The following is a 26,217-nucleotide window of genomic DNA, read 5'->3' on the forward strand; positions in this document are numbered from 1 at the left end:
AGCAGAGCCGAGCCGCGGGTGAGCACGCGCTGCGGGCACCCAAGTGCAAGTTCAGATGCTCGCAACTGTCAGGAAGCTGGTGGGACTGCGCGCCCATGTTCATTCAAGGCCCCGGCGTTCGAGCCCCCCGCCCCGCAGAAAGAAGGAACTCCACCTTTCCCTAACGCTTTGGGCGCGGGGCGGCGCGGGGCGGCGCTACAGCTCAAAGGCCCCGGGGCGGGGTGGGCACGTGGTGCGCGGCCCCGGCGATAAAGAGCGCGCTTGGGAGCGCGGCGCGGAGCGGTGGAGGTGGGCCGGCGGCGTGTGGGTGAGCGCGGGCGCGCAGGCGTGGACTGACGGATGGACGGACGGACGGACGGGTGGAGACTGACTGACAGTCAGGGAACGGGGGTAGAGGGCCGGGGCACTGGACTCGGCGGCGGGCGAGGCGCTGACGGCCGGACGCAAAGGGCCAGGCAGGGGAGCTGGGAAATGGAGCCTGAGGAAGTGTGAATGCGACACCTTCCCGGCCCGGGCGAGTGTCTGTACGGACGGGGTGGAGGGACCCACTGCCCTGGATTCTGTCCAGACTACAGAGCCGGGCCCTAAGGACCCTTTTTTCAAAATGATCAGAGGCACCCACTCGGGGGAAGAGAGTTTAGTGATTAAGTGTGATACAGTCCCTTCATTTGATGGGAAATTGTATTTCTGCATTTTTGTTTGTTTGTTTAGGTTCTCTATTTGTTTCTTCCTTTCCAAGTATTAATATTTCTCTCTCTCGAGTGATTCCTCATGCCCAGAGCTGCATCCTCCTCTTCCACCTTCCCCAGAGATTTTTAAAAAAAAACTTTTCCCTTTTAAGAGAATTTGACTTAGGCAATCTGAATTCTTTGCACTAAGGGTTCTTGTCTGTGGATAAAGGTGTAAGATTTCGAGAGTAATAGGCCCTGCCCAAGTGTTTCAGTAGTAACATTCTAAATTTACATTAAGCCTTAGGCTGGAGAACATTCTATTTGTGTTTGTTTGTTTGGTTGGTTTTTGCGGTACGCGGGCCTCTCACTGCTGTGGCCTCTCCCGTTGCGGAGCACAGGCTCCGGACGCGCAGGCTCAGCGGCCATGGCCCACGGGCTCAGCCGCTCCGCGGCATGTGGGATCTTCCCCGACCGGGGCACGAACCCGTCTCCCCTGCATAGGCAGGCGGACTCTCAACCACTGCGCCACCAGGGAAGCCCTCTATTTGTTTTTGATACAAACTGTGAAGAATTTGAAAGCATAACGTTACCCAGTTTTTATTTAAAACTCGAATTTACAAAATCTGGATCATTCTCAGTTATGGTTGTGATTTTTTAACCCATCTCTTCCTGTAGCAGTTTCACAGTTTACAAAGCCAGCAGTCTTTGCTCGTTTACTTAGTGTATTGCTCTGTGCAAAGACAGATTTTTGAAGCTGTTGCTTGCCCCCTGATGGCTTACACTCTAGACGAGCCAAAACTACTTTGCTAATATCTCTGATGTAAAGTTTTTAATGAAAAGCAAATGTTTGAGGGAATTCTGAAGAGTAAGAAGTTATTTTCATTTAGGGCATCAGAGAATGTTCTCTAGTTTTTAAAGTGAGTTCTGAAAGTTGGTTGTACTGAAGGAGCTGAAGTGGGAGATGTTGCCATTCCGGGTGGGAGAGCTGGACAAGCCAGCACAAGGTAGGTAGCAGTGGGGACCAACTGGGCTAGTGCACTTCAGGTGTGAAGACATCTGTACAGAGACCCAGACCATGGAATTTGGTATTTGTCCTGTGGAAGCCAGGAATAAGTTAATTGGCCTTTTTCCGGCAGGGCAAAAGCAAGATCAGAAATGTCTGAGCTACTGGGAGGTTACTCTGGCAGCCTATTTTGAAGAAGAGAGTTGGGATTAGGACAGTGATTCCCAGGCCCCATATCTTTAACCAATCAAACTGTATTTAAGTGCACTTAATTTGAGGTATATGGATATCTCTATCTATCTATCTATCTGCCAGTCCAAGCTGTTGACCATCCTAAGAATATCCTTGTAACTGCTCTAAATATGAAATAAATGCACCCAAAAGCACATGAATATGGAAATCTAGGGTGTACAGCCTAGTACTTTTCAATTTAGGAGACTTTTAGTGTGGAACCTAGCTCTCTGGGCTCTTATCACTTGAACCTTCTTGAGTCCCTACGGGCCCCTTGGACATGGAGTTGTGCCCATTGGTCTAGATAAGAGGTAACAAAGGGTAAGTTAGGAGAGGGGCAGTAAGGCGGGAGAGAAGGATTGCAGAGAAAGAAGATAACAGAACTGAAATGACTTAGACTCTGAATAGAAAAGAGTAGCCAGGGTTGGGGAGGGGGGTACCAGTGGAGCTGAGATGACAGGAAATAGTGTGCTGATAAAGGAATGCTACTTGCTAATGTCCTATGGTCAGCAGACAAGACTTCATGGAGGAGACTGAACCTGTACTTACTATGTGCCTGGCACTGCTGTTAATCACTCTACAAGAATTAAGTAATTTATTTCTCTCAACAACCCTGTGAAATATGATGCTTGTTATCCCCATTTACAGAAGGGGAAACTGAAGCACAGAGAGGTTAAATAACAGTCCTAAAGTCACCCAGCTGGTAAGTGATGGAGCCAGGATATAGGCCCAGGAAGTCTGACTCCAGAGCTGGTGCTCTAACCCCTCTACTGTAAGGAGCAAAGGAAGAAATTGTTTAGAAGACCAGGTGGCAGGTTCGCTTTGGGCTCTCGAGTTGAGATGCATGCTGGAAGGCCAAGTGAAGATGTGCAGCGGGCACAACATCAACCTCATTTGATGCTCAGACCTTCCTCTGGGGTAGACTGGGCCTGTGTTATGGGCTTTGCATTTTCCCCATGGGCCAGGTGATTACCTTTCTCTTCCAAAACTTCCAACAGGAGTTAGTCTCATCTTCAAACTAGGAAAAGTCAAAGAAACCCTAGTATCCTATATATCTGTTAAGGTTCCCCTTTATTGCCCTTCAGTACAAAGCTACTTGAGGATTTAGGCTTCATTTCAGGAGCAAGCCTCACCAGGGATGTATCTGCTTATAAGGGGAGGTATCATCGTTGGCCTTTCACAAAAGCAGTAAGTTTTGCCACACTGTACCCTTTCATGTTTTTGTCCTTGTTCTGCTCTGTTTCTAGCTTCAAGGGCTCACCTGAGCCAGGACTCTTGAGAGATACAGAAAAAGTAGAAGGAATGATCTCTGTACTCTGGAAGTTTATACTCCTATTTGGGGAGATGAGATTAACAGTTATAAAGAGCAAACAAAGTGAGATCGTTCATAATTATTACATTATGTGGGTAAGATGTAAGTTGCTAGTGGGCATTTGTGTTTTTAAATGTGCCAGTGACCTCAGAACTATAATATACCCTCTTGTATTTTCTCTAAGCCAAACATCTTTTGTACAATTGTCACCAAATACTGTCTGATTATATTTTATTTTCTTCTTCAATTGTTAGACTTTGCATTTGTGGCTTCGAATTTTCATGTCCTACAGCTCAAAAAATAACAATTCTTCTATAACTAGTTAAGTGGCAGAGGTGTAGGTTGAACCAGGCAGTCTACCTATGGAATGCAGGCTATTAACCAGGATGCTCTGTTGCCTCTCATTGCCTGTTTTGGGCAACTTCTTGGCATTTTTTACGCTGGTTGTGGGCAGGTACACTCTCTGCCAGCTGGTGAGGGATGCTTTTGCCTCAAATGAGTGTTGCCAGGTTCACCCTCAGAAGCGATCTCCCCATCTGTGGAAGTCATCATCAAGCTACAATCTGAACACCTCATTCAATCACCCATATATTCATCACTTTTTAATGGTGCACGAGATTGCCAGCAAAGCACTCAGTGCAGAGAAAACAAAGGCAAATGAAATCTGTTTCCTGTCCTGGGGGAGCTTGGTCTAGTGGGGGAGAGGTGAATAAATGTTTGTGATGCGATTTACTAGAGCTAGGAAAACGGAAAAACTGGTCAAAACCAGCATATGAAAGGATAGTTAGGTAAATCTGAAGACAGTCTTGTAGATCACACTGAAGCCTTAAGACTTAAGTACTGATTTTAGGGGAGATTCTTGCTTAACAGTATGAAGATATAGAAAGATAAGAATGTCTCTTTTCTCCTGACCATATATCAACTTGAGCAATCGGTAGTTTTTTATATATTTGACCTCGCTGAGTTAGGTTCATATTCTTTCTTCTGCTGTTATTCACCCCTGCTCTCTGAGGTTTCAGATTGCCTCAGTCATCCATATAGATAAAACAGGAGGCCTTTCCAATGGTATTTTCCCAGAACATTGCTCTCTTCTTGTCTCCAAATCTCCTGCCTTTAAAATATAGTTTCCTCCTCTATAAAATGAAGCTGTCACATTTTACATTCTTCTCATTTGCTCTGTGTGTTTGTATACTTGTAAGCATTTTTCACAGTTCTAAACTTTGTGGGAACAGACTTTGCCCCGGAGTTTTATCATTAATTGACATTCCTAGAAGAAGGAGAGCAATTACGCTGTATGTTTTCCGGACTTTTTCAGCAGCTCAATGGCCTCCCCGAAGAAGAAACTTCAAGGTCTTGTTGCTGCGACCATCACGCCAATGACTGAGCATGGGTAACTATGGTTTGGGACTAAAGGGATCTCCCTCCACCCCAGTGGTCAGAAGGTCTCTATAGCAGCGGTCGATTAGACTCTGCAGCTTCTGCCCCTGCACTGTCTCTGACCCCAAGTCAGAGAAGAGGTCTCTGTATCACAAACAGTGCAGGAGACGAGGTAAGATAATGGCAGCTTGCCTTCCTCCCAGTGTCTGTAGCCCCACAGAGCAAATTCTTGCATTTCAGCAGAGCCCTGACCTTTCCAAATAAGGCCAGTGGAGTTGGGTGAGGAGAATCTCATTTTAACAGGATTTGATATCAAGTTCTGGCCTCTAGATCCTGTCTCTAGACTGTCCGTGGACGTGATGAAAATGTCCTACCGTGAGGAAAGTGGGGAAGGTAGCTGCCAGACGGCCCCCTTAGGCATGTCTTACAGTCACATTTCAACATTGGTTAAATGTTTGGGAGCTTGCAAGAGGGAGGTAACAACAGATGATTGCTGAGAAATTGTTACCCAAGCAAGCATTTTCCAGTGAATATTATGGCGGTCCCTTTGCTGGTACTAGCAGTTAGTGGTCATGTGCCCCGGGCGTCCATGAGCAATATATAACTTCCCCCCTGGACATGGCCATTAATAAGTTGGGGATTCATCCACTATCTGGATCTAAGTGTTTTAACCTGTTAGAGGAGTCAGCTTGCCAAAACAGAATTCTGGCTTCTTTAAGCTTCTCCTTTCTTCCTCTATAAAACTTAAATGTAGTCTTACCTACATCATGGAGTTATGAGTATTAAAATGAGATAATCCATATAATAGTGTTTAGCACGGGGTCAATATGTGCTTAGGTCAATAAGTTTGAATTGCTATTGTGGCATAAGAAGTAAACGGAAGATGAGGTGTTTAAGGTATCTAAGTAAGGCTTTTACATTTTTGGTCTTCTGTTACTGAATTTTGTAAACCTTAACCCTACCCCTTTAAAGTAAATGAAATTTCTTATGACTTTTACCATTCTCATTCAAAGTTGACCATATCACAGTTTTCCCTGAGATCACTGGAGTTCAAGACTTCTGGCTTCTAAGATTCTTGAAAAATCACATCTTTACTCGGTCTAAATAAAATTCTTGCTGAGATGGCATGTAAATTATTCAATGGTTAATAGCAATTTTTTTTTTCTGTTGCTTCTCCATTTCCACAAGCCCTAAGAAAGACTAAAGTCAGCTCCTCCTCAATGTGTCAGCCACTTATTGGGCAGATAAAACAGAAGGCATGTGATTGAGCAGACAGGATTTACTTCCTGTTATGGAGTAAGATCCTGTTTGCAAGCTCAAAACACTACATCTGGTTGATGCTACTTTAACCGTTTTAATCAGACCCCTCTTAGCCTAGAAGTGGCTTCTTCTAAGTCTTGTTTGTTCATCTGGGACCTGCGGAGTGTCACTGTGCTTCCTCTATCCTGCCATTTTCCTGGGACACCAGGACCCACGCATATTAGATATAACTAAAATGACTCTGCTTTTCTGGATCCTTCTCTGTTTCCCAAATACCTCTGGCCCTGTTGCCTCTATTACACAATTTCCTCTTTCTTCATGAATTCTTTTCTCTTCTAGGACCCTCACTTTCCTAAGGTGTGAAATAAAAATAAAAATGCATTTTTTAATAAGGGCCTTGTAAGAATTTAAATTAAATCAAAATGTGTGTCAGTACATGGCACATAGTAGACATGTAAGTTTTGTTAGTTTCCCTTTCTCTCCATCTTTCTGCTCCATCCAAACATTCCTAATAGGTATGAAGCAGGTTTGGAGCACCCACCAATAGCAGGTGGCCATTAACCCACTTGCCCACAAGGGAATCTGCATTTCTGACATGTTTCTAAGAGACAGGACAGAAAGAAGAGCCACATGGAATCTAACACCTGGAAATTCTGCCTGGTGACCAGCCATCATAGGAGTTTTCCTAACCTGGCTCTTAGAGTAAACCATGGCCTCCGTAATTCAGAATGGCCGAACATTTTTTCTTCATAATTCTAATGATTCAACTCTGAATATAAGTTGATGTCCTAGAGTGGGGAAGTTGTCAGCAAAAACATGGTTAAACAGATTTTAGAGTATCTGGGTTCTTGACCCCCAGCTTTGATACCACTAGCTGTCTGACCCTGGGGAGCTCTTGTCACCTTGTAAATTTCTCTCATATTTTATGAAGAGACAGAGTTCAACCACATTATCTCTAAGGCCCATTGAAATGCTAAGAGTCTGAAGTCCTCTGATGTTAAATATTATTAGGGATATTGTGGTGATCTCCATTAAGTAAGAGTGCCTGAGTACCTGCAACTCCAATCTATCCTCCGCACTATAGTCCAGTCCTCATAAATAAATCTAATCATTTGTTAGATTTACACTTTAAGAATCTGAATTCCCTTTTGTCCAAGCCTTGCTACTCGTACAGACCATGGACCATTAGCTCCAGCATCACGTAGGAACTTGGCTAGAAATGCAGAAACTCAGGCACTGCTACATACCACTGAACCAGAACCTGCATTTTAACGGTGTCCCTGGATGATTCTTTAGCACATAAAAGTCTGGGATGAACTGGTCTGAAGGTTAAAGCCCAGGAGCCTGGGCTGACATAGGAAGTCCTTTACAGTCTACCTTTCCTGCTACGTTTCTATTTCCCCAAACACCTCATCCCCTTTCTTCCCTCTGTGCCTTTACACATTGTTTCCTCTGCCTTTTTCTACCGTCACCCTCTCCATTCTCTGCTCCAATTGAATACATCTATTCATCCATCAAAACCATCCTCTGGTGATTCTTCCCCATTTTCCATAGAAAGCATTATAGAGTCCTTCCTCTGTGGTCCCATAGTATCCTGTGCCTACCTTTTCACATTACATCACAATTATTTATGATAGTTGTTACAATAACTGTTTGTTACATGCCTGTCTCTCCCAACAGGCTATGAGCTGCTTAATCTTATGCAGATATTTATTGGGTACCAGACCATACACGGGGACTGAGCACGTATCTTATTTATCTTTGTATCTTCAGCATCTAGCACAGTTTGTGGTAAATTTGGTTATTTCATGAGTGAATAATTTTGTTATTTCATGAGGAAAGGAAGCTAATACTGACTGGCTAAAGACTGTGTCAGTCTTCATGCTGGGCATTTCAATGGACATATTCCACTTAAATCTTGACAGCAACTCAGTGAGAGAGAGCTGTTATCTCTATTTTTGCAGTTGATGAAACCAAGATCCTAAAGACTAACACATAGCTGGAAAGGAAGGTCTATCTCTACCCATCCCAACTCACATCTTTTTCTACACTAGAGTGAAAGACTTTTGCTTTCCTTAGTTGTTTCAAGAAATCACTTTCCTTTGAGTACATTCACAGTCGTTAGAACAGAAAGTCCATTTCGGATTGGCCAAAATGTCTAGAAAAAAGTTGTGTTTTCTCCCTCAAATGCCCTTGACTTCACCATGGGAATCTTCACAATCTTCTGTGATTCCGTTTTTAAAGGGTATACTCCATTTATAGTTACTATAAAATATTGGCTATATTCCCCTTGTTGTACAATGTATCCTTATAGCTTATTTTATACCTAATAGTTTGTACCTCTTAACCCCCTAACCCTAAATTGCCCCTCTCCCCTTCCCTCTTCCAACCGGTAACCACTAGTTTGTTTTCTGTATCTGCGAGTATTCTTTTTTTTTTTTGGTTATATTCACTAGTTTGTTATATATTTTAGATTCCACATGTAAGTGCTATCATACAATATTTGTCTTTCTCTGCCTGACTTATTTCACTTAGCGTAATGCCCTCCAAGTCCATCTGTGTTGCTGCAAATGGCAACATTTCGTTCTTTTTTATGGCTGAGTGGTATTCCATTGTATATATACCACATCTTCTTTATCCATTCATCTGTTAATGGACACAGGTTGCTTCCGTATCTTGGCAATTGTAAATAATGCTGCTATGAACATTGCGGGGCATGTATGTTTTCAAATTAGCTTTTGTCTTTTTCAGGTATATACCCAGGAGTGGAATTGCTAGGTCATATGGTAGTTCTATTTTTAGTTTTTTTGAGAAACCCCCATACTGTTTTCCATAGTGGATGCACAAATTTACATTCCCACCAACAGTGTACAAGGGTACACTGGATTTTTCTCCATATCCTTGCCAACATTTGTGTTCTTATTGATGATAGCCATTCTGACAGGTGTGAGGCGATATCTCATTGTGGTTTTGATTTGCATTTCCCTTGTCTGGCTTTTCAAACAAAGGTTTTTTTTTTTTAACATGAAAAGAAATGTTACCGTTGTGAAAGTCAAACAAAACACATTTAGGAGCCATCCCTTTTCAACCTCTGATCTCTCTAAGGAGATTTGGTAGTTCCAAAAGGCCATAAGTCCAAGGACATTGTGGGGGGCTCTGCCACTGCCCCAGAATTCCACCATTAGTGTCACTCCTATAGGCTAGGGACATTTTATAAGAAAAAGCAAACTGCTTTCTTGAAGGAATAGATGATGTATCACCCATTAGCACCCCTAACCTGAGTGGAATTATCATAGCTGTCATCAGCAAAGGCCTAAAGGAGTGGGGGAGAGGGGGTGAGTGTAGACAAAAGCACTGCTACACTGATGCCTTAAAATAGCGTGGAGTTCTCTGAGGAAGGAGAAGGAGCTGGAGGGTTCACGTGCTGGCCTAGATCTGCCTGAGGGTGTGGCCAGCTCTCTAGAAGGAGGACACCAGAGTAGGGCCAGACAAATAGCAGCTCTCAATACAGTCAGAGGGAAAGAGGATCATAGGATTTCACCCTATTTATTCCAAATCCACTTTGTCCTTGAAATCTCCTTCCCAGCCTCCCTAAGTGGAATTATCAGTCCCCTGCTGAAACCTCTGTACTTTCTAACCAATCACAGCCTTTGTTGTATTTTTCTCAATATTTTAGTTATTTATATATGCTATTTTCTTTGCTCCGTTAATATGGTAGTGAAATGTAAACACATCCTGCAAGTGAGGAGATAACCTGCTTTTAAAGCAGAGATTATGGGTGTTTCATCATCATTGTAAATTCCTGCATCACGGCTCCTTCACTAGCCTTTGTTGAGTGTCTGTGCTGTGCCAGGTGCAGATGAGAGATTGTAAGGTATAAAAGGCACAGTTCTTGCCTTCAGGAAGTTCTTGCTCCAGACTGGAGGGTGGGCATAAACAATTTACAAAGTGTTGTTCATGATAACAGAGATATGAACTTTGCTGAGGGTGTGAGGAATTTGTCACTGAGGAATAATAACAGCAATAATGATTGAGCCTTTAATTGAAGCCAGGTGCAGTGCTGAGCACTTGTGCTGGACTGGCCGATAGAGGGCCACTTGGTAGTGGGGGTCCTTGCTGAGTTTAGAGTCCACTTTGGGGATACACACATGCACCCTAAAAGACTAAATTTCTTCCTTAAGGACTTCTGGAAATGGAAACAATCTCTCTAGCTTCCCTTTCCAAATAAGAAAACATTAGATTAAACCAAAAGAAAGCACATCAAAGTGAGTACAGTGCCTACCAGGCCTCAATCATCTGGAGCTCTGCAGGCTCCTCCTTGCTGAAGAGGCCAGGCCTGCTCTCAGTGTCTGAGTATGTGGCCAGGGTGGGACTGGGGAGGTGTCAAGACTTCAATGAAAGTGTGCAGGAGCCACTGTGTTTGAATCTGTGACTCCAACACAAGCTATTGCCCAGAGGCTTTATTTCCAGTTTCCAATCTGTGATTGGGAAGTTACTTGCATGAGTAGATGGACATCACTGGTCAAAACCAAAGTTAGTGTCACACAAACAAAGCCCCAGCTAATTGTTCCTGCATGTCAGGGCTTGTCCCAAGTGGGGAAGAGCGGATGGAAGCAGCAAGGGGCTAGTGTGGTGTGAAGGTGTGGTTCCAAGTGGTCAGAAATATCTGAGGCAGAGAGATTTCAAGAAGTTGAGCAGCTCAAGCTGACCTAAAGGAAGGTCCTGAGATGGATTGTCTAGGCAGCTAACTCCCCCGTCTTGGAGTCTTGCTCAGTGAGACTGATAAGCAAAGATTTGGCATTTGAGCAAGTGGGACAGGGAGGGGCAGTGTTATGATATTTCAGGCATGAGCCATTATGGAGAGAGTTTGTTCCCCTTGCAGGCCTTTTTTTTTTTTTTTGGGCGGTACGCGGGCCTCTCACTGTTGTGGCCTCTCCCGTTGCGGAGCACAGGCTCCGGACGCGCAGGCTCAGCGGCCATGGCTCACGGGCCCAGCCGCTCCGCGGCATGTGGGATCTTCCCGGAACGGGGCACGAACCTGCGTCCCCTGCATCAGCAGGCGGACTCTCAACCACTGCGCCACCAAGGAAGCCCCTTGCAGGCCTTTTAACTACATTAAAACCTACCTTTTCCCAAGTGGCAGCTTGGACTAGTTGTCTTTTGAGTGTTGTGGGCAGTGGTTGCCTATCCATTCTTTGTTTTTATCTCTGTTGTTCCTATTCCCTTTGACATATACACTTTGATGTCTTTGTTTTCTATATGCATCAGATATTTTGGTTCCATTTTGTTTTTTAAGGAATACAGTAAGTTAAGATGAAAAGAATGTTATTAAGGTTAAAATTACATTAGGATTCTCTGGCCCCGCTGACTAAAATGCAAAAGTACTAGCCAACTAGTACTGAGTGTTCTTGGCAACCATGCATTCTGCAACATTTAACACACACTTGCCCCACCATTTTCCTTTGTATTTTCCTTCCCCATCCTCCATCCTCCCCACCTGTATTTTTTTTATAAATTTTTAAAAAAATTTATTTATTTTTGGCTGCATTGAGTCTTCATTGCTGCGCACGGGCTTTCTCTAGTTGCGGCGAGCGGGGGCTGCTCTTCGTTGCAGTGCGTGGGCTTCTCATTGCGGTGGCTTCTCTTGTAGAGCACGGGCTCTAGGCACGCGGGCTTCAGTCGTTGTGGCTCGCGGGCTCTAGAGCGCAGGCTCAGTAGTTGCGGCACACGGACTTAGTGGCTTCGCGGCACGTGGGATCTTCCTGGACCAGGGCTCGAACCTGTGTCCCCTGCATTGGCAGGCGGATTCTTAACCACAGCGTCACCAGGGAAGTCCCCCCACCTGTATTTTGATTGCGAACAGGTCACTTTATCTGCTCTGTCTGTGAGTCAGTTTCTAGATTTTTAAACTCAGTATGATTTTAAGCATCAGGTTTTTGCAAGGTCAGGACTCTTCAAACGGCACAGTGCATGCAGATCACGTGGATATCTTGTTACAGTGCAAATTCTGACCAGGAGAACTGTGTGCAGCCTGGCACTCTTCATTCCCAACAAATTCCCCCAGTTGCTGATACTGCTGTTCCGCAGATAACACTTTGAAAGGCAAAGGGATGACAAAGTTCCTTTTCAACTATTATCCCTCTTCAGTTTAACACTAACACATATAAATGGCTTTAAGCCTTCATTTATTGTGACAGATATTAAGTGCTAAAACTCTTAAATTACTAAGTTTGAATTTTCTTACTTTGTAAGCCTAAGAAATGATGGCTTCTCGCCACATGGAAAATGTTAAGTTCTCGTTTAACCATGCCCCCAACCATCACTCCACCCCCAAAGGGCAAAAGATTAGTAACTACTTTTTAAGTATTACTTGTGATGAAGTTTCAACATAAAACCTTTGTGGATAACTAATAGTGCTTTTCTCACATAAGTGAGGCACATATGGCGGAGTAGAGAAACCACCAGACTCAAGGGAAGAAAAAAGCCCAAGCATTATTCAGAGCAGGCTAAGAATTTCAGACTGGTTAGATGGATTTGAATAACTATTAACAAGAGAGAGCAGTTTATAATTGTGGGGATGAATAATCTAGAAAAGAATAAATACACATTCTTTTTCTAATTTTTTTTCTTTATGTTTTTCAGAGAAATCAACTTCTCAGTCATTGGTCGGTATGTGGATTATCTTGTAGAAGAACAGGGAGTGAAGAATATCTTTGGTAAGTCATCTTTAGAGATATATGTCTCTCTACATATCTCTAGCTCAGTCCTTAGGAAGTAGCTGTCACCAGATTACTAGCTAGGAGGTCACAGTGTTATTGTGTCACAGGTTATGGTTGAGCCTGGCTAAGCCATGTAAAATTTGTGGATTTTTAGTCTCATCAATTTTGGACCTAAAAGATGATCAAGAGATTGTATAATTTGGTAGTGTACCTGAGATAGGCTGGGACCTGGGACCCTTTACCGGAGTGCTTACACCTGGACAAACATCTCTGAGAGCAACAGACTAAAAGAAACTATTAGGGAGTAAAAATCACTACACACATGAGCAGTGGGGGCAGTTATGAACAATAAGATTCAAAAAGGCCACAAGCCAACTGCCTCTTCTAAGGTACTGGGAGCATGCAGGGTACCGCGCACGATCCCTGCACTCAGCAGCACCGAGGGGGTGGGTAGACCACCTAAGCTACGCCTCCTGCCCAACCCACAGACCTGCCCCTGTCGTTACACCTTTTAAGGAACCAGCTCGCCACCTTGGGGAGCGAGCAAGGACACCTCTTTCTTGTTCTCCCTCCCTCATGCTGCAGCAGGGGCCTCAGTAAAGCCTTGCCTGAATTCTCATCTGGCCTCTTATCAATTTCTATTGATTAAAGAGTCCAGGGACCCAGGTCTATAGAGGTCGTTTTAGATCTGTAGTACACACCATTGTCTTCATAAGTAACTGCCACCTATGACCACCTTGACATCCCAGTACTGAATGGTGTTGGTTTTCCTGCCATTGAAGCCCAAATATAGAACTGCCTGGCGTGCTCGGAGATTTGCCTGAAACATGGGCAGTTACCTGTCTCCATTTAAAATACTCTCTATCCCTGAAACCAATGATATTTGTAAATTACAAGTCATACTTAACCTTCCCACTCCTTTTGACAAGGTGAGGATGGAAAAAAGGCTGAGTCTGAGGTGGAAATGGAAACATGGCATCACCCCACCCACCCAGATTCCGTCCTCTGGTGTTTCTCCGTGTCCCTTCCTCTTGAGCAGGGATTTCTGCCCCTGCACTGCCAGCGTTGGTGCTGGAAGAACAAAAGGTATCGGTTGGTCCCACTGACTGACTCTCTGTTTGGAACAGTGAATGGCACGACAGGAGAAGGCCTGTCCCTGAGCATCTCAGAGCGCTGCCGGGTCGCGGAGGAGTGGGTGACAGAAGGGAGGAACAAGTGAGTGGCTCCATCAAGATAAACACATGCATCTGCAAGAGCTGCGTAGACCACAGCTATATCCCAGATGACACAGACTCCCTGCTCTCCGACCAAAAATTAGGCCTGAGGTCAGCTTGTGGGAAGAGGAGCTGAGGCAGAGGAGGGCCCTTCCTTTCCATGTGGAAGGGCAGCCAGACACACCCGGCTCTCAGAGATCCCATCGGGAAACTGGAAACTGCCTCTTGTTTTATCTACCAGGCCAGTCCCTCCGGTTCCCTGTCCTTGGCCTGAAGGGGTGTGGAGCAGGGCCCTGGTGACTGGCTGCTGAGCTCCTAGCCCTTTCGCTGAGCAGCTCATACTCCTTCCCTTCTCAGTGTGGGTCCTGGTGGTTATATCAGCCTGTTGCTTCCTTACAGTTCTCTCTGCATGTGACTCAGCGTGCTTTCTGTGGTGCTTCCTCTTGTAGTCTTAGGGAGCTTTCTGCATCCTCTAAACTTCAATGAGTTAATGTATTTGGTTATAACACTCAATTTGTGCCACGGTGAAACAAATAGGACAGCATCAATTCAATAAGCATGGCAATTAACCAGGCTTGATTTGTGGCCTGTTCTGCACTGTTATGCATTGTGTGTTATGCACTGTGCTGGCACTGGAGATATAAAACAGGATCTCTGCCCTCAGGTTGCTTATCATCCAATGGAGATGTCAGACCATGAAAACTAGCACTGATCCTTCTGTTAAATAGTGTAAACAGGGATCAGAGAAGGGTGACTGACGGTGCCTTAGGTGGAGGCAAAGATTGGAGGTAAGTCTCAAGTGAGCCTGGAGCAGAGGTTGTCAGTGCAAAGCCCCTGCCCACTTTGGGGACCCTTAAATGGCTTTAGAGCAACTTGGATACTCTGAAATTATATGTCAAATGTGAATGTGTGTCCACGTATGCACTTTCTGGTGATCTTCAGTTTTCAGCGCATTTTCAGTCAGATTCTGGGCCCCAAAAGTTTAAAGACCACAGACAAGAGTGAGGAAAGAAGAAGGATAAGGGTAAACATCAAGAAAAGCACCAGAAGGGCTTCCCTGGTGGCGCAGTGGTTGGGAGTCCGCCTGCCGATGCAGGGGACACGGATTCGTGCCCCGGTCCGGGAAGATCCCACATGCCGCGGAGCGGCTGGGCCCGTGAGCCATGGCCGCTGAGCCTGCGCGTCCGGAGCCTGTGCTCCGCAACGGGAGAGGCCACAACAGTGAGAGGCCCGCGTACCGCAAAAAAAAAAAAAAAAGGAAAAAGAAAAAGAAAAGCACCAGAATCGGGAGGGATAGTGAAGTGGGCGCAGACAGAAAACCCTCAGAAGGGTCAGAGGGAGGTGAAGAGCAGATCCTGTGGTGGAAGGAAGGGTGCTTCAGAGAGCATCGGGGGAGCGTGGAGATTAAGAGCAGGGCCTGCAGAGCCAGACTGCCTGAGTTGGGTCCTGAGTCTGCCTCAAAGTAACTCTGTGAACTCAGGCAGCTCTTAAATGCCCTGTGATTTGTCTGTAAAACTGGAATACTAATAGTACCTATCTTATGAGGCGCTGGTGAGGATTCAGGCAGTGCCACACATATAGTACTAAGTATTATATAAGAATTCACTGTAACTATTTGCAGTGGATGCTGTGTTCATTATAACATTTGTTATAATAATTATTAGATGCTGTGAGAGTCAGTAGGATTGAGAAAGCAGGAAATGACCAGCTAACCTCAGAGAGAGCAGAGCCAGTCGGGTCATTGTCACAGAAGCAGCTCCAGTGAGGTTAGAATGCTGCAGACACATGGCAGGGGAACCAGTGAGGGTAGCTTATTCTCACACAAAAAAATTTGCTGCTGAGGAGAAGGAGAGAAGGAATCATGGATTAAAGCAGAGGAAGCAAGATTAAAAGAAGGGTCATTTTTTTTCTTTTAAAGCAGGGAAGTAATGAGCACGTTTCCACGCTGAAAGGACAGTGCCATTGGAGAAGAGATTAAAGAGAGTGGAGAACTGATGACTTTGATGGCAGGTCTCCACGGGGGCTTGAAATAAACCCAAATGTAAGCAGAGTAGCTTTAGGAGACAGCTAAGAAGCTAGGAGGAACGCATAGACGGTAACACAGCTAAACGCAGAGGTGAGGAGGAGGAGAAGGGAGGGAGTCTGTGTGTGGAAGAATCTTTATCTTTAGTGTCTTGGGAGTGAGGACATCCACCAAGAACAAGGGTTTGGGTGGAATTTAGAGCTTGAGGAGAAGAGTCAAGATTTGGAGCAGCCACTGCAGTGACTTAGAAAGGGAAGTAAGTCATGGGGACCAGAAGGCTTTTGGGAGCCTCGTCCTCCTGAATTGGGAAATCACAAGTTTGTGCTAAAGCCACAGACCCAGCAGCTGGGTGGAGAGGAGGAGGGAATGCATGATTGTTTTAACCTAAGCCAGGAGATAAGGGTAGAGAAAGGTTTAAGGAGGTCATGCAATAAAGCTGCTGGTGAGGGTAAAGCAGACCAGCCAGCCATCTTTTCTCCTTTCAGAAGTCTTCTGTTATCCTTAACAAATGCAGACCTGATCATAGCACTTCCCAGCTAGGTCCCATTTTACCGAAGACAGAACAAGTCAAGAATCACAGGAGGACTCAATGCTTGGGCATTAACAGGGATGTGGTGTCTCCATCCCATGAGGGCAGCATGTGTGTCACTCCGAGTCCCTGGAAGACTCGCCAGCATGACTGCATTCACAGCTGAGTTTTATTGATCCTACCCTCAGAAGACCAGTCTAAGTGTGGCCTCTTCCCACGGGGCCTCATGGAGCACCTCCAAAGATGAACACTGAGGTCTCAGAGAAAACCTCACTCATGGCCAAATTCTGAGGACATACAAGATAGGAAAAAACTTTTCACAGTGAATTCCTTTCTCGAATGGCTGGTTCCTGGTTGTACTCTTTGAGGAACCTCTTTATTTTTATCTCCAACCAAAAATATCTCAGCTTTTACACCTATTTCCATGCACATTGTCACCATCAAATGCAGCATCTCTAACAATGCATAGTCAAAATATGGTACTTGAGTATTGATTAATCAGTTATTGCTTTCAAAATCCTATTGCTTATATATAGCAGAAACTAACACAACATTGTAAAGCAATTATACTCCAATAAATATGTTAAAAAAATCCTATTGCTTAGTTGAACCTTAAATTTTATTCCCTGGACATTTTTTTAAAATCCCTGATTAGATTAATTTTAAGTATACCACTGTAGAATTCAGTAGTCTTGAGATTGAGATTAGTCAGGTATTAGCTAATTGCTAAAACCAGCACAAACCAAGGTAGCACAGCTCTTCCATGTTACTATAAACTTCAAGTGATGCAACAGTGTTTTCTCTTTTGCAGATTGGATCAGATAGTAATTCATGTGGGAGCACTGAGCTTGAAGGAGTCACAAGAACTGGTATGTATGTGGGTCCATCTGGGACAGACCACTTGAGGGGCCTCCATCTTTATGCTGGAATTAAAATCAATATCATTTTTGCTAAATATTAGATGCTGGAGAGTATAAGGTGTAGGACTGCAGGGAAGCCGACACAGAGCCATAAAGAGAGTAGCCCAAGGTGATAACTGCTGTAGCAGAGCGTTGAATAGGAGACAGAGGCACCCCTTCTTTTGGGCAAAGTAAGGATGGGTATAGAGCTACCTAGTTTGCGGGTAAGGAACAGAACCTGAGCCAACCTAAGTTTTCTCTAGGAAGTAAAAGGCAAGGCCATCTGCTGGGCATAAAGGAGATGGAAATGGGGTTCAGAAATGAGAAGTGGTAAAAACTGAGAATTGCTGCCTGGAGAATGGAAGAGAAAACTTAAACAGAAAAAGATTATCCTCACCCATGTTTATAGCAGCAATGTTCATGAGGTCGAAGCAACCCAAATACCCATGGACAGATGAATGGATAAAGAAAAGGTGGTATATACATACAATGGAATGTTATTCAGCCTTAAAAAGGAAGCACATCCGTCTTGTCACATGCTACAATAGGGGTGAACCTCCTTGAGAACATTATGTTAAGTGAAGTAAGCCAGTCACTAAAAGACAAATACTATATTATTATTCTTATACTATGAGGTATCTAAAGTAGTCAAATTCATAAAAACAGAATTAGAGTTAGTCCCACTAGGGACTAGGGGGAGTGGGAAAGAAGAGTTGTTTAAGGGGTATAGAGTTGGTCATCTGAGAAAAAGAAGCAGACTGTAAAACAAAGAAATGCATTTATTAGGGGTCTTTTTTTAAAAATTGAAGTATAGTTGATGTACAGTGTTGTGTTAGTTTCTGGTGTACAGCAGTGATTCAGTTTTATATTTATATATATGTATATAGATACAGATATATAGATATATAGATTAAGCAGTTATTGCCTTCAAAATTCTATTGCTTGGTTGAACCTTAAATTTTATTCCCTGGACATTTTTTTAAATCCCTGATTAGATTAATTTTTAGTAAGCCACTGTAGAATTTAGTGAGATTGAGGATTTTTTTTTTTTTTTGGCTGTGTTGGGTCTTCATTGCTTCGTGGGCTTTTCTCTAGTTGTGGCGAGCGGGGGCTACTTTTCGTTGCGGTGCACAGGCTAGTTGTGCTTGTGGACTCTACAGCGCAGGCTCAGGAGTTGTGGCACATGGGCTTAGCTGCTCCACGGCGTGTGGGATCTTCCCAGACAAGGGATCAAAGCCATGTCCCCTGCATTGGCAGGCGGATTCTTAACCACTGCGCCACCAGGGAAGTCGCCAAGATTGAAATTAGATATTAGCTAACTATTAAAACCAGCATAAACCACAATAGTGCAGCCCTTCGTGTTACTATAAACTTCAAGTGATGCAACAGTGTTTTCTCTTTTGCAGGATCAGATATATATATATATATATATATATATATATATATATAAATATATTCGTTTTCAGATTCTTTTCCATTATAGGTTATTATAAGATATTGAATATAGTTCTCTGTGCTATATAGTAAGTCTTTGTTGTTTATTTTATATAAAGTAGTGTGTATCTGTTAATTCAGCATGGATGGACCTAGAGAATATCATACTAAGTGAAGTAAGTCAGGCAGAGAAAGACAACTACCATATGATATCACTTATATGTGGAATCTAAAAAAAATGATACAGATGAACTTATTTACAAAGCAGAAACAGACTCACAGACATAGAAAACAAATTTATGGTTATTTGGAGTCTTAGAATTACAATTCAGGGAGCACAGATTCCAGCAACCACCAGAACAGTGTCCCCTCTGGGAAACAAAAGGCAGGAGTTTTTAAAGGAAAACAGAGAAGCACACTTAGTTTCCAAAAGTTTTTTGTGAAGAGTTGTGACTGGAAGGTATGTATTTTTTTTTTCCTGTTACAATTTATTGACTCATCAAGTGTGTTTCACTTGTTATCAGTAAAGGCACACTTCTGCACAGTTCCGCAGGATGCCTTTCTCAACAGAGAGCTTCTTCTTTTTTTTTTTTTTTTTTTTTTTTAAGTCAGCAGGGTCAGCACAGTTCACAGTTGAACAGGATGGAGCCCTAAAGTATAAAATGGAGTTCCTGCTGACAGCTCCTTCCAAAACTTTCAGATCTGCAAGATGAAAAAGTTCTAGAGTTCTGTTTCACAACAATGTGAATATACTTAACAGCAGTGAACTGTACACTTAAAAATGGCTAAGATGGTGAATTTTTTTTTATTTTTATTTTTTGGCCGCACCGTGTGGCTTGCGGGATCTCAGTTCCCCGACCAGGGGCTGAACCCAGGCCACGGCAGTGAAAGCCCGGAATCCTAACCACTAGGCCACCAGGGAAATCCCAGTGTTGTGTTTTTCTTGGTCACAATTTTGAAAAATAAATTTAAAAGTAATTAATTTTTTTGAAAGGATTGCCCCAGTGGTGCTAAAAACCAACCAAAGTTGTAAGTCATAAATTTGTCATACCACCACTCCACACAGGTGTGGAGATTTTCTCCTGGGTACACTCTTCAACCAGAACATAGGAACAGGAACGCAAAGACTGGATTGCTCTGGATTTAGAGATGAGCAGGTTAGGTGGAGTGATGTTGTGGCGAGGGAGGAAGGAGTTAAAGTTGCTAGCAGAAAAGTAAACCATTTGATGGTTTTGAGGTCTTTGTGAATCAAGTAAGAAAAGAAAGCACAAAGATGTTGTAGCTTGGACTGTTGACTGAAAAAAAATGTACAACCTAAAAGTTGAGAATTATGTTTTATTCAGCAGACTTACTGAGGACTTAAGCCTGGGATACAGCCACTCAGCAAGCTCTGAGGGACTGTTCTAAAGAGGTAAGGGAGGAGCCTGGATGTATAGGAGTTTTTGGCTGAAAAAAAAAATGTAGTTGAACATCAAAAGATTATTGCTAATTACAAAAACACGCATCTCAAGTTAATGATTTTAGTTTTTTCTTGTATGGGAAGGTGCAAGAGATCGGGCTTATTGAAACCATTCCTTTGATATGCATGTTTTTCTCCATCCTGAGTTCCCCTTAGGTCGCACCGACCTGGTGCCTGCAGTGGCTGATGGCTGTTTGGCCGAAGCATCCTCTGTTTACTGAAATGGCAGGGACATTCTTTGTCCACATAACCATGTCCTCAGAATTTAGATATTCTAATTCCAAAGAGCGCAGTGACTTGATCTAACCCCAACATCTTCTTGTGGGTTTTGTTTGATTCTGTTTCCTATTAATTGAATTTAGAAATGGAATGTATACTGTATACTTGCAAAACCGCAATTCAACACTCTTAGGCAAGCCACTAGGGAAGACGTGATTGCTTAGTAAGCCTAGAATCAGAACTTGGAAACTTGATTTATCCTTTTTACACTTGATTTGTTCTTAACAGTAGATCTTTCAACTGTGGTAGTGTAATGGAGGGAATCTTTTTTTTTCCTTCTCTTTTCAATTGCTTTCTTCTATGCGTAATGTGAGTTTTAAAATATTGTCGTGTCATGCCATGACAGACAGTGTCAACCATGGGGTTCAACACTAGAATAGTATAAAGATATTCTTAGTATAGAGATAATCCCCTGCTAAAGGGATAAACCCCTGCTGTGGGATAATCTTGCCAAGGAGACAGTAATATTGGCATCTGCTTAGACATAACTCTCCATTGGATGATGCTTGAATGAGCACTGCCATCAACTGTCTCTGAAGTGGTTTCTTTTCCTTCCTTTCAGCTAAGGTTACCCTACTACTCTTGTCCTAAACAAGGTGCTAAATAAATGATTCAAATATATCACATTCCAATCCTGTGTCAATAAAATCCTATCCAATGTCTTGATTGTTCTTTGGACTATATCCCAATCTCTTTTTGACTCTCCTACTTTACTTCTGCAGAAAGTTAATCACCTCTATTAGATATAGATATCACTAGCTTAAGTCTCAGAGGAAAGCCGTTTTTCCCTTTTAGGTAGTGGGGCATGTTTCAAAGCAATCAACAGCATCTACTGAGTCCTGCTATGTGCTCAGCACCACGACTGACCTGAACACAAGAGTCAATAAGATCTGCCCTCTGCCCTCAGGGAAGTCACTCTAGTTGGAGACCAGTAGATACACAACTACCTCACAATGTGTTAGGTTTAAGTACTCTACTTGAAATAGATAAAAAATATTATGAGGGCCCAGTGGGAGGAAATGTTCATTTTTTCTGAAGGAATGTGAGTAAATATCAGAAGAATAGTGCAATGTATCTTCTGTGATATGTATAATCTTTTTCTTCTCAGCCTTTCTCAACTGCATTTCCAATCTGTAATATACATTTTAAAATATGATTATTATATCTTTGGAGAGGAAAGACAGTATCATCCAGTGGGCTGAAAACTAGAAGAGAAATGACATCTGCAAGTTTCTCTATAATTAACAGTTATAGTTTATCAAAATGAACTGCTCATGTCTCCTTAGCAAGTTTTTTTTTGTACTGACAAAGTCTGCAGAAGAATAAGATTAAATACACAGCTCACCTCCACCAGGGGTCTCTACTTTGCAACCTGGGATTTTCCTGGTCATGACATTTATCATTAAATGTGGTAATTTTCCACTCTCTAGTGGTACATCAGTTGGCAAATTTGAAGAGTTTGTTGTTAACCTCTAGCATCTAAGCTGTAGGTGAATATAACAAATCGTTTACTCCAGGATGGTTGTGAAATTGTGATCTATAACAAGAAATAGATATTTGGTCTTTGTCCCATTTCTGGCACAGAGCTCCAAAACCCTTGGAATTCCCGGAGATGAGAACAATAAAGGTGTCTCTTGTTATGAGGTGACCTTTAGAAAGCACCTAAGGATGGGGGCTGGTTGCCAAGAGTATCAGGCATGAAAATTAGGGGGTTGGAACTTTCAGTTAGGGTTGATATAATCAACCCTATGTGAACCAATCCCCAATGGCCAGTGATATAATCAATCATGCCTAGGTAGTAAAGCCTCCATGAAAACGGCAAAGGACAGATTTCAAAGAGCTTCCAGTTTTGTGAACGTGTGGAGATTCGGGGAGGGTGGTGCACTCGCACTGAGAGAAGACATGGAAGTGTTGTGCCCTTTCCCCATGCCTTGCCCTATGCATCTCTTCTATCTCGCTGTTCCTGAGTCATATCCTTTTATAAAAAGCCAGTGATCTCGTATGTAAAATGTTTCCCTGAGTTCTGTGAGCCTCCCCAACACATTAATTGACCCAAGGAGGGGGTTGTTGGAACCTCTAATTTATAGCCCATAGGTCAGGAGCACAGGTGATAACCTGGCATTTGAAATGGGGGTAGGGAGCTAGTCTTGTAGGACTGAGCCCTTAACCTGTATCTCCAGATAGATAGTGTCAGAGTTGAGTTGAATTGTAGGAAACCCAGCTGGTGTTTGAGAATTGCCTTTTAAGGTGGAGAAAACCCCACATTCACACACATCAGAATTGGGACCAATGGTCTTCTTTCTTCTTTTAAAGGCCCAACATGCAGCAAAAATAGGAGCCGATGGCATCGCTGTCATTGCACCTTTCTTTCTCAAGCCATGGAACAAAGGTAGGTAGATAGGTCAAAACGCACAGTGCTGTACATGGTCCACTTCTTTATGCCTTCATTCCAAATGGTTGTATTTAACTCATGAAAGTAAAGTCTTATGGACTGGAGGCATGAAGTTGCAATGGTACAGTAGTTCTCCGGAATATTCAGCCTCCCTGGACCCATAAAAGAGACGAAAAGACTCCATTAAAGGACTTCAGCTCTTTTGTCAAGTAATCTGAGTAGGTCATCCACCAAGCCCTGGGTCAACCTACAGGTGCCTGTGTTTGGGTCAGGTGTCCACTTTTGGCCAATCAGTTGCATAGAGTGTCAGAGTCACATGGCAAAGCATGAGACCATTTTTCTCAACAAAAGAGGAATATAAGTAATGGGCATTTTGAGACTACATGTACTATTCAAATTTGAGTAAGTGATGAATTTGAAAAGAGATTTCACAGAAATATCCAGTGTCTTCCAAAATATCAAATCATTGTTCTCTCTATGGAAACTATTTGTGGTTTCCAGGTATACTGTGTCTTTTTAATCCTTTTGATTAGCAAAAATGCAGTACAAATTTTAAAAGGATTAAAAACAGACAAGATGTTATTCACATGCATGATTAAATAAATCCATAGCTAAATGTATAACAGGTCAAAATCATCATGAAATATTACCTGTTATCAGTAAAATAGTCATTAATATTGGTAAATAATTTAAATACTGCTATTTGGGAAATTTAGAATGAACATTTTTAAAGTTTTTTTCAGATGGTTTTTAAAAATTTTGCATAAATACGTTTTGCATAAGACAAATGAAAAATAACAAATAATACACAATAATTTTGTCAAATATTTATTATCACAGTATTCAAATGTGTTCATAAGCTTCTCTCCCACTATTCAGTGGCATCCAGATGTAAGCAATTCTGCTGGATTTATTTATCATCTGTAGTAATGTTGCTGCTGAAGCTCAAATTGGATGATGTAGAAAATCCCAATTCCTCAGTAAACCAGAGTGAACTGTCTTCTGATATATCTGAATTTCTCTCCAAAAGGGAAAGGTACCAAACTCTGGTTGAGATGTGCCACTACCTTTATGACTTCTCATTTTGAGCAAATGTTGTTTATCTTTTTGTTGTAGGATTTACTGTTACAACTTTATTCTGATCTTAATGCAAAGTCTTTGCTGTTCACTGACCACACTTACCCTTCTGGGTAAGAGGAAAAGGATTCTGCCTGATGGGCTTCTGATTTTTGTAAGAGTATTTCATGAGCTTCTCTTAATACGTGGGAAGATTTGCACCCGTTTTTTAATAGTTCTTTAGTATGGTAGGAAACTGATCCTCTTATTTTGGCCTTTCTACAGAGAGGAAAATAAAACTTTGAATAAAGTGAATTGCAAAGACATTGCAGTAGCAGTCTCAGAGATGGTAAGAGTGGTCAAGAATTTTTGGCTTCCAAAAAGGATGGTTGCATTTCATTAGATGGTTCTTTTTTTTTTTTTTTTTTTGGCTGTGCGGCCTGTGGGATCTTAGTTCCCCGACCAGGGATCAAACCCATGCCCCCTACGTTGGAAGCGTGGAGTCTTAACTACTGGACCGCCAGGGAAGTCCCAAGGTTCAGTTTTTACTGGGGAAAGCCGGTGTTTTACACTTGTTCACACCATGACTTTTCCTGCTGTTCTTTCAGATGTCCTGATTAACTTCCTAAAGGAGGTGGCCGCTGCTGCCCCTGCACTGCCGTTTTACTACTATCACATTCCTGCCTTGACAGGGGTAAAGAGTGAGTACTGCTTCTTTTCATGTTTCTTCACCTTCACCTCTCACATCGTACCCTATTTCACTAAGAAACCCCGACTCCACCCCACCTCACCCTGTATCACGAAAGCACAAGACTGTTGACTAGATGGTTCCAACAGCTCCAAAATAAGTCACTCTTATCAAAAATAAGTCAGCCCTTATCAATCATTGACACCACCTTATAATGGAAGATTTTTAGATATGAAAGATGAGTTGACCCCTACGTACTTGTAGCAGACAACTTGTGTCTGTCACACATACCCCTCCGTCTTATGTGGGAAGACATAGCCTGTAAGCCCCACTAAGACAGGGATTGGGTCTACCTTGTACCCTACTGTGTTCTCAGCACCTGGCGTACAGGAAAGTACTCCGATCTCTTCTCACTTTTCTTTTAGGTTTTCTTTTAGGTTTTCTTTTATCATTATCGTACTTCTCCAGCAAGAAGATCGTTACAGTTAGATGAAATTTATTAGGAGGTTATTTTTAAAATGCCGTTCCTTTCTAACTTCCTTAGAAGAAAAAATAGAAGTTGTGCTTCATAAATATCCATCTATTGTCTTCAAGGAACAGAAGATTTAGGGTTACAATTTGGTAAGTACAGAGGAACTAGGAGGCAAGGGCAAGTGATTATGATGTTCAGTATGTTCAATCTGCAGCCAGTTGCAGCTGAGAGCAGCCCCCGGCAGCTCAGTGCAGATGTGTGGCGCTAGATGAGATGTTCTCTGTGATTTTCTGGGGGTGTACCGGTGAATGAGACATTTATTGTTTTGAACAGTTCGTGCTGAGGAGTTGTTGGATGGAATTCAGGAGAAGATCCCCACCTTCCAAGGGCTGAAATTCAGTGACACAGATCTCTTGGACTTCGGGCAATGTGTTGATCAGAATCGCCAGCAACAGTTTGCTTTCCTTTTTGGGGTGGATGAGGTAAGTTTCCCCCTGGCATATCCCAGCAGGTTAGTTTCCCTCTGCAACAATTGATGTAGCCGCTTAAATAGTAGCATCTTTTCTCTTTTTCATCAAAGTTAATAACTCTTTGTCTGTTTCTGATCAGCAACTGTTGAGTGCTCTGGTGATGGGAGCAACTGGAGCAGTGGGCAGGTAAGCTGGACTCATTTTTCCCAGTGCTTATTAGTGTAAAATCCCCCACAGAGGCAGTCATCACCTGCGCAGTTGTATTTCTTGCAAGTTCACCTTTTCTAATAGAAATTGCCTTTCTTTGCCACATTCTCTTCGTGAAAAGGAATGAACTAGGGCTTAGCACTTTGTTAGCGACTCAGTCACTCTTAGAAGAAGCATCTGTTGCAGTTAGGGGGTGAGGCACAGAAGCTGAGAGCATGCACAGAACTTCTTTATCAGAAATTATTTGGTTACAAATAACAGAAAGCCATTCAAACCAGCTTATGTGAAAGAGGGTAAGTTATTATAAAATACTGGGAAATTTCATAAAACCCAAGTGGAGGAAGTGCAGTGAGGTCTCAGAGAAGATGAGAACCTAAAACTGCAAAGCTCTCAACAGCCAAGGCAGATCGTTCTCCACCTGTGGTCCTTTGGACATCCCTTTATTTGCCTTTCTCTCCCGATGGGCTTTCTCTGCTTCAGCATGCATGTGGCCAGTCATGGGGCCCAAATGGGGCATCTCAG

At 42.9% G+C, this 26,217-nt stretch overlaps 1 protein-coding gene across 7 annotated transcripts in view; it reads left to right on the plus strand.

Moving 5' to 3' along the window:
* The first annotated feature begins 251 nt into the window (after positions 1-251).
* NPL (N-acetylneuraminate pyruvate lyase) overlaps positions 252-26,217 on the plus strand; it is a 35,605-nt gene continuing 9,639 nt past the window's right edge. Inside the window, exons 1-9 of one of the 7 annotated variants that reach the window (XM_081224628.1) lie at positions 252-307; positions 4,533-4,607; positions 12,497-12,570; positions 13,701-13,788; positions 17,151-17,208; positions 22,724-22,799; positions 24,467-24,559; positions 25,352-25,500; positions 25,628-25,674. In XM_081224628.1, coding sequence (XP_081080754.1) covers positions 4,540-4,607; positions 12,497-12,570; positions 13,701-13,788; positions 17,151-17,208; positions 22,724-22,799; positions 24,467-24,559; positions 25,352-25,500; positions 25,628-25,674 — 653 coding nt within the window. In that variant the 5' untranslated portion in view covers positions 252-307; positions 4,533-4,539. Of the gene's footprint in view, positions 308-406; positions 525-1,154; positions 1,676-2,433; positions 2,609-2,803; positions 3,094-4,449; positions 4,608-12,496; positions 12,571-13,700; positions 13,789-17,150; positions 17,209-22,723; positions 22,800-24,466; positions 24,560-25,351; positions 25,501-25,627; positions 25,675-26,217 lie in introns of those variants that run through there. The other 6 variants (XM_081224631.1, XM_081224627.1, XM_081224629.1 and 3 more) reach the window with 6 other exon arrangements.

The sequence above is a fragment of the Mesoplodon bidens genome, assembly GCF_964165515.1.
Source record: "Mesoplodon bidens genome assembly, chromosome: 2".
Taxonomy (NCBI): Eukaryota; Metazoa; Chordata; class Mammalia; order Artiodactyla; family Ziphiidae; genus Mesoplodon; species Mesoplodon bidens.